This window comes from Ptychodera flava, chromosome 8, assembly GCF_041260155.1.
Source record: "Ptychodera flava strain L36383 chromosome 8, AS_Pfla_20210202, whole genome shotgun sequence".
NCBI lineage: Eukaryota > Metazoa > Hemichordata > Enteropneusta > Ptychoderidae > Ptychodera > Ptychodera flava.
The window spans coordinates 2,266,313-2,278,348 of NC_091935.1; the positions used below are offsets into that span (position 1 = coordinate 2,266,313).

The 12,036-nt window shown below is 36.6% G+C and overlaps 1 protein-coding gene across 1 annotated transcript in view; it reads right to left on the reverse strand.

Annotated features, from left to right (window-relative positions):
- Positions 1-12,036, reverse strand: part of LOC139138178 (glycine dehydrogenase (decarboxylating), mitochondrial-like) — a 66,597-nt gene continuing 54,561 nt past the window's right edge. The window contains exons 14-22 of the mRNA XM_070706433.1: positions 10,513-10,731; positions 9,748-9,873; positions 8,143-8,405; positions 7,213-7,360; positions 6,455-6,566; positions 5,997-6,089; positions 5,405-5,512; positions 4,719-4,864; positions 1-3,814 (exon numbers count right to left, since the gene is read on the reverse strand). Coding sequence (XP_070562534.1) covers positions 3,644-3,814; positions 4,719-4,864; positions 5,405-5,512; positions 5,997-6,089; positions 6,455-6,566; positions 7,213-7,360; positions 8,143-8,405; positions 9,748-9,873; positions 10,513-10,731 — 1,386 coding nt within the window. The 3' untranslated portion in view covers positions 1-3,643. The remainder of the gene's footprint in view (positions 3,815-4,718; positions 4,865-5,404; positions 5,513-5,996; positions 6,090-6,454; positions 6,567-7,212; positions 7,361-8,142; positions 8,406-9,747; positions 9,874-10,512; positions 10,732-12,036) is intronic.

Consider the following 12,036-nt stretch of genomic DNA (forward strand, 5'->3'; position numbering starts at 1 on the left):
TGCTTGTAAATTCTTTTTATTTTTCATGTCTTTGCCATGTTTGAAAATATAGACAATCCCAAAGTGTGTGAAATATTTGACCAGGATGTATGCTTAGTCACTGAAAATTAAAATTGACATTTCAAGTCCATTGCATTGCCAGACAAGGAGATTCACATCAGTCTTGCACATTTGAAGTCAGCACTTGACCATGTTTGTCGGTAAACATTTCCAATCCATACTATTTACATGTAGATGCTTAATATGTACCTGCTGAACAAAGCATTTGAATTTAACCACAAATCTCTGATTTCTCACTGTGCCGGTAAACCAACAGACTTTTTAGTAAAAATGGTACAGAACAGATTTGCGTTTGAAAGTGTCAGTCAAACTAACTGAAAAATCACACTGCAACAAAACTGTCGGCTGAAGTTCACACCTTTCGTTTTACAGACATTAACTGATAAAAAAAGTGTACATCTATATGTATTTATATAATTACATCTGTGATTTCATAAGATACATGTAATGGTCACGCAAAATGTTTACACAATGCATAATTTTTGGTGATCTACTTTGACTCAAAATATAATATCATGAAAAACATAAGGAGAAATCATGAAGTTTTGAAAAGAATTTTTCCAGATCAAAAGAATAAAACTTAGAAAGATAGCTTTGACATAACAGAGAGTATAAGAGTATGTTAAATAGTAAAACCTGTATAGAGAAATTTTATTTACCGGAACCATTTAAATAAAACCGTAAACTAACCCTTAAAAGAAAACCCATACTCAAGGAAAGAAAGTAAAGAAACCTGTACTTGAACTTGGTGTTGTTCTGTAAAAAGACGATCATTCTATTGAAACTCATTATTCCAAAGATTCCATGACAAAATTACGCAGCAAACCAAATTCAACTCCAGTTCAGCTGCAATCCATTCTTCAAAGAAAGTAAATTTCGGGTAATAGCAACAACTACATACAGTGGTTTGTATTGTACCTATAGCAATATGTGAACTGTAAAGACAGTGTCTAAACTGAGGAGTTGCCAACACTGTCAGGTGTAATTATCTAGCAGATAATAACCATGAAAAATCAAGAAAAAATCAACTCTGCAAAAGTGGAAACATTGTTTGGAAGGAGGACACATATCGCCAAAACAACAACACACATCTGGCTTGGTAACTGTCCAGAAAGCATCATTTGCTGGCGCTGTTTTTACCGATCTTGTTTTGGGTACATCCGACTTCCTTCCAGACATTGTTTCAACTTTTGCAGAGTTGATTTCTCTGAGATCATCTGGAATTACTGCTCAGCTGATATCACATCCGACAGTGTTGGCAACACCTCAATTTAGACAATGTCTAGTTCGTATATTGCCAACAGTTCAATGCAAACCACTATAAAAGAAAAGTTTGTATACTTGTAAACTGTTTCACTCACAGCTTGTTCATTAAAGACTAGTCCCTGATACTGTATCCAACAGCTGAAGAGTGAGGTCAAGATTTCTCTATTTGCACATCTTAATATAAATCACTTTTTACTTGAAAAAATCTTTTAATAATATTCATCATCCCCCTTTTTTAAAACTTTTCACACAAGTTTTCTAAACTACTTAAGAAGAATATTATAAAATTACAGTCACAAAAAAAATATCCACATCACATGGGAAAATTTCATTTGCTTCAACGCAACAACAAACTGTCCACATTTAGAATTTTTGTTCGTTTTTCTTCAAACAACACTTGTGTACATATTGCCCACTGAGATCTATTGGCTGCAATCGATCGTTGACATGAAGTAGAAATTTGAATGGAAGACTTCAAAAGATGGACAGACTGTTACTTTCAGCTTGGTCGGTTAGTGTGAAGACACTGAATTAGAATTGCAGGGTCTTTTTTCATTTCTAAAGATGTCACACAAAAGAAACTGTTCTGAACGAATGATTGTCTGCACGCCATAAAGGCACCTGTCTAATTCAAAATTTTCAACAAGGAACATTTGAATTTGCAAAGAAATCACAGCTGATAAACCCCCAGTGATGTCAAAGGTCATCAGTGTAACTGTCAACCCAGATAAATGTCAAAGGTCATCAGTGTAACTGTCAACCCAGATAAATGTCAAAGGTCATCAGTGTAACTGTCAACCCAGATAAATGTCAAAGGTCATCAGTGTAACTGTCAACCCAGATAAATGTCAAAGGTCATCAGTGTAACTGTCAACCCAGACATATGACAGAAGTCAACTGCTTCAGCAGCTGGCAACCCAGAGAGATGTCAAAGGTCAGCTGCATCAGCAGAACAGGCAACGATGGAAATATTTCTGTTTTCACTTGTGTATAATCCTGTATGCATGCATCCATAGAGATGTCAAACCAGCAAACCAATCAAGCTATAAGTGAAATCCTGTAGAAAAGTACTGCTTGGTTTATACAGAAGTAGTGTACGTAAATATCCTGATTGTGTTTACCGGACACAAAGTAGAAGCCAGTGAATTCATCGGTTACACAGAACAGATTGCATCCTTTCCGTCACCAGGAAATTTTCTGTCAATAATCACCAAAAGACCTTATCATTATCTGCACCCAACCTTTAAATTTACCTGTGCTGGCCGAACAAGTCAATAACATAATTTGTTGATGCCTAATATTCCTGTAATATTGCAGTCTTTTGAAGTTTCAGTTATAATTTTAATGTGGCTTCTGAAACTTCATCTGGAAAAAAAATTGAATTTCTTTGAGAAGATTGATTTCTAACAATGGAAGTAGGCTATCATTTTGCTAAGTATAATCACACTGTCCTTACTCTGGTAATTTTCACTGTAAATTTTTCCAAATGGATGTGTGTTCAAAATTCTGTTTTTACTTTATTTGTTTTTTAATCTCCTGATTCAAGCAAGTAATCACTATACACAGCATTTTTGTAAATAATGTGAAAACGTGCACAACCCTGCCATATACTTTGCTGGACATGTTTTTCATGTTCATTACAAAAGAGTAAGGCTGAATTTAAAATTGACTATTGGCTCTTTTGTTTGACATATGATAATTAATCACACTTTATATTTTTGCAATCATTTTGTAGAATTTGACTTGGACACTTTGGAAAGATTTCTAGTTCACATCAAGTCATTAAAATCACATGATTCCGATATTGAGTCCATGAATTAACTGACATGATTGGTTGCTGTGGAAACTTTTCTGCCAAGTCTATTTCAGAATATGTCAAGACAAGACCACACCTGTACAATCTATAAATGGTAACCATGACAACATAAAATGACAAAAAAAATTGAAACCATCTGAAATTGAAATATTCTACATCTCCTTGTGAACTGCCATCAATTTGACTCTATCATGTTATTTACACTGATACAAGAATCATAATATTCCCCCAGAAAAGATGCAGATCTGAGTTCCTATAAATTCATAAATCACTGTTTGTTTATCTTGCAAAACAGTAAACATCTACACATCACTGAACAGGGTGAAAAAAACCTGAACCCAACTACAGTTGCAACTAGTGTAGAGGCACTTATGAGTTATACATTCGTAACCCCCCAGTGGGTTGAATAAGCCCTGTAGTCTCTCCTGAGGCAAAATTTCATTTTTTCAGACACAGTAAAAATTTTAAAAAGTCAAGACACGAGAGACTTTCTCTGATTTCTCACGCTGCAATCTTCTGTTTGTTCGACTCAATCCATTTGGGTGAAGTGTCTGTGTACGGTGACTCATAGGCTTCCATCGGTGGGCACGAACAGATCAGGTTTTGATCCCCGAAAACATCGTCGATGCGTCCGCAGGTTGGCCATACTTTGTTGAATGGTGTTACAAATGCCTATGAATGGAAAAATACACAAGTATATGAAATTGTGAGAATTTTCAAATTATATGGAGACACTAACATGTATTGATACAAACATATCTTTATATATACATTTATGAATATTATGACTGCCTTATGGTTTCTCTGTCTTACCTCAAAGTAAACAGATTATTAGTTTCTTAATGTACATTTTGACCACTTTATTAAGCATTAACATTGATAATATCACAACATGGTGGAGTCTACAAGCTTCCACAGAGTAAGATAGGAAATGTAATTTCAAATGAGAGTCTGAGACCAAATTATGGACTGATATATAAATACGAGAGACAACTCATAGCAGATCACTTTTGATAAAAATATTTTTTAAACATGCGCTACTTCGTCATTTATATGTGTATGGCAGCTTTCTGAGCCCTACCATCCTGCGTACTTTGCAACCTGACTGTGATCCTTGACACCAAATCATAATGGCTAGTATCAAACGACATCTTATATTTCATCCTAAATGAAAACATTGGTGTCTTTTAATATATTTTCAAATTTTAAAGTTATCTTGGTGACTTTATAATATTGCATATCTTGATAAAAGAATATATTCTCAAAACTTGGGCTGTGATATGTGATGACACACTCACAAAGCATTGTGGGATTGCAATGGCGGCAACTATGTGGTCAAAAAAAAAATCCTGTAGTGACACATGCATATCAGTGAGTCGCTTGTCACCACCATCTTTGGTGGTCCATTTTGCAAACTATTACACTTCTTTGTCTTACATTAACTCTCTACTCTTCTTTTCCAAATTGAAATCAAAATCAAATGAGTGTTTGTTCACCTCCACATGTGTAAGACTAATGCATTCACTAAATAGGGGTGGTAGGCCCGACTATGTGGAATGAGTGTCTTTGCACTTACCGCTGGGAAAGCTGCTTGCTCTCTGGTGTATGGTCTGTCCCATTCAGTCGCTGTAACAACCTCCATGGTATGTGGGGCGTGTTTCAATGGGCTGTGTTTAGCATCAATGCGTCCATCTTCAATGTCCTTGATTTCATGTCTGATATCTGAAAGTCAAATCACAAACCAGTGAATTTCATTCATTGTCCAACATTATCATCAATATTGCTCCGTGAGCACAAGATATGTCATTTATATTCTTAAAACGATATCACAGAAAATTTTCCAGTTGCCATAGTTACAATCCACATGTATATTTTTGTGTAATTCAGTCAAGAATATTGATTTCTAACTTCATCAAAAGTTTTGAAATAAACATAATCACACAGAGCACTTTTAAAAGAAAGTTAGTAGTAACTTTATAAAACTATGACATGTATGCAAAAATAGGTTTGCAGTTCCAGGATAGGATGCAGTTAGTGAACGGTCTTTGCAAAGATCTGTCGAGACAAGACTGTCTGATAATTTTTCATAGTATAATGAGATTCATAGATATATGATACATGCAAGTTATATTAAATGAGAAATGGAAGAATAACAGCAAAACATTTGAGGAAATTCTGGAATTCTAGCATAGTGGAGTCCATTTCATGACTGCCACCAAATGTGCCATTCTTTTTAAGAAGGATGTAAGAATTGTGTCTTACGTATGAGAGCATCACAGTATCTGTCCAACTCAGCTTTGTCTTCACTCTCTGTGGGTTCTATCATCAATGTACCCGTCACTGGCCAGGACATGGTTGGTGCATGGAATCCTACATATCATTAAAACAATACGATATCTACGTTACGGTGGCTCCATGCTCACATCATGCTTTTTTACAGTGGAACTAAACTGCGTGTTCAACACAGGAAACATTTAAAAAGTAGATCAGTAATATGGCAGCAGAAGATAAACTTGAACAGAGTTGCACAGTAAGTAATAGACTCTAACATTGAACAAGAGTGCTGCCTGTATACCATGATTTCAATTTAGATTCTACTGGTGATATAACACGATTTATTGACAAACGAACACCATTTTGCGGCAGTACATATAACACAATCAGAGTGTACACATGATGCTGCAGATGCTGCACCACACTATGTGACATTCGCAGCATTTTGACACTGCTACAACCCTGACCTTGAACCTAGCTGTATTGTCCAGACCATTTCTTACACACTATGAAATCTCCTCTTCACTTACAGAAACAACTAATTTCTTGAAATAACTCTGAACACAGAAAGGTGTCTTACCGAAATCTTGCAGTCTCTTTGCAATGTCAGCGGCTTCAACTCCAGACTTCTTGAATTCTCTGGAGTCCAGGATGTACTCATGTGCAACAAACCCTGATGGTAGAAAAAATATATAGGCATCTTTAATGCATGAAAAAATTTCTCATCTTGACAAAAAAAGATGACAGACAGACAGACAGACAGACAGACAGACAGACAGACAGACAGACAGACTCACACATTAAATATACCTGTACCAGAGTAATCACTCATATACACACTTTCACAGTTAAACAAATAGCAATGCAACTATTTGAGATCACACATGCACAGAACTGTTAATCAGGGTTATAACAAAACATGACGTTTGGACATTCTCGACAAACAATGGGCAAGCATAATATTATTTATAATTCTTTGTCTATCTGGTATCTGATACTGTGAAATTCAGAAAAGTTGCCAATAGAGGGCGCTATTACCATGCTTGCCCCTGTAGAGTGTCTTGTAATATCCTTCCAGCCTTGCACTCATGTAGTTAGCATTCAAGATGGCTATCTCTGAAGCCTTTCTGAGTCCTCTAGCACCCATCATCTGTGGAAAAAACATCGGGAGACTGAGTTAGAAACTTTTCAAGCTGATAGAGTCTGAAGCTCTGTCAGTACGGTAAGTTTCAGTGCAGCGGATAGAATCTATATCCTGGCTGTTATTAAGGTAGTATTGTACCTTAGGGATAGGTATTTTGGTTCTCAAACTTTTACAATATTTTTTTTTTAGATCTATTACATTGTACTTACGCAGGATCTCATTGTGGAGCTCATAGAGTAACTAAAGTATTCCTGGTCTTATTTTTGTGAAAACAGAAAATTTATTTTTCTCGACTGAGATAATACAGGAATAGCGGCCATTTTTAATTTCAAATGTCAGTAAATGTTGCATAATTTGTTTCTTTACTACAAAATTTTGTGCAGTAAACCGCTGATTTTTATTCTTGATTTGGAAAGGGAATGATTTAACCCTTTCATCATCATGGTTTGTCCAAATCCATTGTTTTGTATGGTAAAGTTGGACCTGTATACAGGGAACTGGGGTGTGAAAGGGTTAAAGTATATCAAAATGCTAAGAGAAAACGTTTGTGAGGATGAGTTTGCACAAACAGTATTTCTAGAAAAAAATAATAGACAAAATCTCTCTGGATGACATTTCCTTTTTGTAAAACGACTCTCAAGATGATATTGACCTTGATGTAAGTCCATGAGATAGGTAGGATAGCACTGGAGCCCCATGGAGCAGCACTGACCACTCCGAATGGCGATGCATCTGGACCTGCTGTCCCCTTTGGTGCTATGATTGGATGAGTTGGTAGGAATGGTATCAGATGTTCCTTGCTGGAGATATGCAAATGAGGCAGATGGAAAGATCATTAATAAGGTGATCATTAGAAGCAGGTCATGTTAGGTCTATTGAAAATTACAAAATCAAAGGAAACAGAATCAAACGTGACCACTGCATTGAATTGGTTTGTCCCATCATAACATGATGTTCAACTATAATGTAACATGGCCCTTTTCAATGTGTGGCTGACTGGAAGATCATTTCACATAATAAAGACACACACACATGCAGGCATTCTGCAAAAGTGCATTGATAATGTTATATTGATTAAATGCTCCTTTCTGTATGTAGAAAGCAGTAGGACGTAGCTCAAAGGGAATAAATGCTGACACCAAGAAATGTACATGACTGTGAAAAGTATACTTAGTATCTAAGCTAACTTAAAATAACTTGAAATATATGTTGTATACAGACAACCATTGAAGACAGAAAATGTCCAAGTGTTTTTTAGTCCTTTTCCTGCTGTTCACGTGCCATGTCAGTAAAAAGTGATATTGCTTGAGACTACGTCTATTTTCACTGGCATTTGCTCTCAGCTTGGCAGTAATGGTCCATAACAATCTACCTAAACATGGTGCGAGTGTCATTGGACTTGGCTAGCTATTATAGACAGACATTTATTGAATTTCATTGACTTGGCAAAATAATAGCGCCCTCTGTATGTCTGCATCTGCGCAGCATGAAAGTCAATGCAATTCCTTTTGACTTTGCTGGGATAAAGGTTACTATTGTTTGGGTATGAACAGCATTGACAATGGCCTGCCTAAACACTTACACGCCAATTGGACCCATTCCTGGTCCTCCACCACCATGAGGAATACAGAACGTCTTGTGTAAATTCAAATGAGAGACGTCGGCTCCATAATCGCCGGGTCGGCACAGACCAACTTGTGCATTCATGTTGGCACCATCCAGATAGACTTGACCTCCGGCATCGTGGATCATATCGCACAACTCCCTGACATCTTCTTCAAAGACACCACTGGTTGATGGGTAGGTCAACATGATGGCTGCCAAGTTATCCCTATGTTTGTCCACCTGTCAAAAAATAAACAGAAATACAGCCAATCAGCTGACTGCATACTTGGTGCTTCCACTGTCCCTCACTGGTAATTTGCAACAGAGTTTGTCATTGACTCAGCAAGTTTCAGCCTAACACTGTCAAATGTATAATGCTGAGAGTTAGCAGAAAGTGGCTGCAACAGCAAATTTCTGTCTTTCCATTTATTCAATCCATCATCCAACAGCAAGGCAAACGCCCACCACATTGCAGGATGAGGTACCCACTGCCCATCAGCTGGATGAAGCAATGAGCAGTAAAGTACCTTACTCCAAGGCACAACACCATGCCGGAATGTTGAACTCACCATCCTCCAACAGCAGACCTGTTACCCTGGTCTCAAACTTGCCGTCCTCCAATAGTGAGTCAAGTACCCTACCCACTGCCCCATGAAGTCTCCTGTAGACATCACAGGGCAGTGATTTCATCAGGTGTGTTAGTAAAATATTAATTTACACTAGTATTGGTCTTTACATGAATGCAACAAACACTTGACAATAGTTATATTCAATCATGTACTGAGTCTAGCACATAGATTTGACAAAGAGGTCACTTTAGAATACCACATCCAGTTTCTAGAGAAACCAACACCCAACACAGAATTTACCTCATCACCTGGAGCTTACTTCTGATGAATTGTAACAATGTAAATATACTACTGAAGCCATTCTCCGAAGAAGAGCTATTTCATGATAGATGCCTAAAAGACCTTCTCCAAATAATGTGTAACATATTATCAATTATATTACAGCTTTGTCAATACCATTGAATTTTGAGATGTCACCCCCTGAGATTATTACTGATAATGTATTTGATTATCTAGTACTGTGGCACCAGATGATGCATCTACAAATTCACTGGTATTGCTAAAACTGTAAAACAATAGCAATAATGTACTCCCCTGTCAGTCCACAATGGACTCAAGCAAACTTTGCACTCCATAATGAACTTGGCTTTGCTTCGTACAGTTTAATGGTGCAGAATTTGTTTTCATCTATTATTGACCAGAAGGGGTTACATTATTGCTTAAGTAACAGATACTGATTCTCGCACATGCATATATAGGGCTGACCTGGCCCTGAATGGCCAACACAAAACTGATGGACTAGCAGGGTTGATGGTTGAGAATATTACCTGTCAAGAAACATTAGAAAACTGTGACAAGTGTGGTCCAATGAGTGTTTATGTAAGGGCAACAGTTGTCAAAAATGTGACATTTTGATCATAAATAATACCAAACTATCGACATACTGACAGTCACACGGATTACATAAGAAAGAACTGAGTTTACATATTTATTCAAGTTGACAAATGACTTACCAACTTCTTGATGTGCGCCATATTAATGTTGCCATGTTTGTCAGAATCAACTGGATGGATATGCATTCCACACATCTGGGCACTGGCTGGGTTGGTTCCATGGGCAGTTCTTGGAATCAAGCAAACCTTTGAATTGAAAGAGAAACTGCATGACAATTTCTCAACTACTTTACAATACCTTCCCGTACAATATTACAAATGATGAGGGAAGACATTACACCTCATGATGGAACTGTCATCTTCAGGAATTTATTCAAAAGTAAATTTCACAAATTATTCACACATAATGAGCAGGAACAAAAGATACACAAATCACACCTGCGGGGGGCGCACTCCATGAAAAACTGCTGTAGCAAAAGCTGTTTGCTAGTATGTGTAGTCTGTAACTGCTACTGAGCGCCTTTAAATATCTAAAATGAATTTTTCTGGCTCTGTACAAACAGGAGAGTATTCCTTCATACTTATTTGGAATCTAACAGGATTGAAAAAAATTCGGTCATAGCTGAGAGTATTGTAGAATTAAGTTACAGGTATTTTGGCAATCATATTACCACAACCCCTCCATGATTTGTCATTTGCCACTTTTTGGTGGCAAGTTCCATGTGATACAAATACAAAATTTTACAAGTGAAGGTAATTCATTTTTCCTGGCTATCCTATTTTAACTGCAAAATCTGTTGGACAAATCAACAAAAATGCAAGGAAGTTAGATCATAATCTAGACATCACTATAAATAGCTAACTGACACTGTTATACTTAGTTACCTTCCTGTGGGTCTGTTCAATGGCCTCCAAATAAGCCATGATAGCTCTGAGGCCTGCGTATTCTCCCTGTGCACCACTGTTAGGTTGGAATGAAATGCTATCATAGCCAGTGATCTCACACAAGTCCCTTGCAAGCTGCTCAAACATAATTTGATAGCCTTTGGCTTGGTCTTCCGGTACAAATGGATGCAGATTGGTGAATTCTTTCCAAGTGACAGGCTGTAATACAAAGTCACAGTTTTAATCATTGATATCAATGCTGTTACAAGTTTCATAGTCCAATGGTTTCACAGTTTGGTCGTTCAGTCAGAAAATATGCACTTTGCTGATATTCTCATGTAATAGCATTTGCTCCACAGTCAAATAATATTCCACAGAGGAGAACATGATTTCCTCGGATAAAAATGCTTTCTTTCATGACTGTTTTCTACAGAAATGGATATTTCAATAACATTCTGAGGGTAATACATTTTTTTTTGGTGTGTGTAAAAAAGTTCATGAAAAAAATTGTTGGTTGTCAATGACTGATGTTTTGAAAATGACATATTATGTAGTTTCCTCAAGTTTGAACGGAACTCAGAGAGCTAAAGATATTATTTTGCCATTCGATAGCATTCAAATTTCAACCAAAAATCACACGTTGTAACCTCATCAGAGAAGTCAAGGTTTTGGACAATACCGATGGGCATTGGTAAGAATGAAAAGTGCTGCAAATCAATGCTAATAATAAACCACCTTAAATTTAATAACCATTGGGCAAAGTTGTAAAAGTATGTTCTATCACGACTTTTATCACAGCTGTGTCAAAATCATACAGTAAAGGGCCGATTGCTGTAATGTTTGATGATTTTTTCCCATTAATTTTGTTTTCAATGTCAAATACAGTTTCTTGTTGTACTCCCCAAATCATGTTGAGATACACAGTATTCAGCTTGTCAACTCAGACTGTACATGTGTAAACTGCATTGTTATTGTTGAAGAGTGAATTCTGGTCTGGACTAGAATTCAGATGTACACGATAACGATGCAGTTTACATGTATAGATGAGTATTGTGTTGATAAGCTAAATAGGTTTTTCATATACATTGTTGGGTAGAACTAGAAATTGCTATTCACATACAAAACAAAATTAGAGAAAAAAATCATCAAAGTTACAGATACTGGCCTTTTAAGGCAATACCGAAGGATTCAAATTGCTAAGCAATGGTTGCTAAGGGTAATTTCCAAAATCAATCAAAATGCAAAGTTTTCATAGTTTTCTTTGCTTAATAAAGATTTACAGAACCATACAATTCCAAAAGACGCAGGTTTATCAGGCGATGGATCAGTGACGTCACTCATATACAAATTTTCACAGCTCTATTTTAAAACGTTTCAGCTCTTACAAATTTGCACCAAATTTTCCAAAATTTCAGAATGTAACACATGAGATACCTGTTTAGATCCCGTAGCGTGGATTAGGTTATCTGTTTGAATACAAATGATTTTTGAACAGGAAAATATCTACTGTGTCATTTTGTGGAA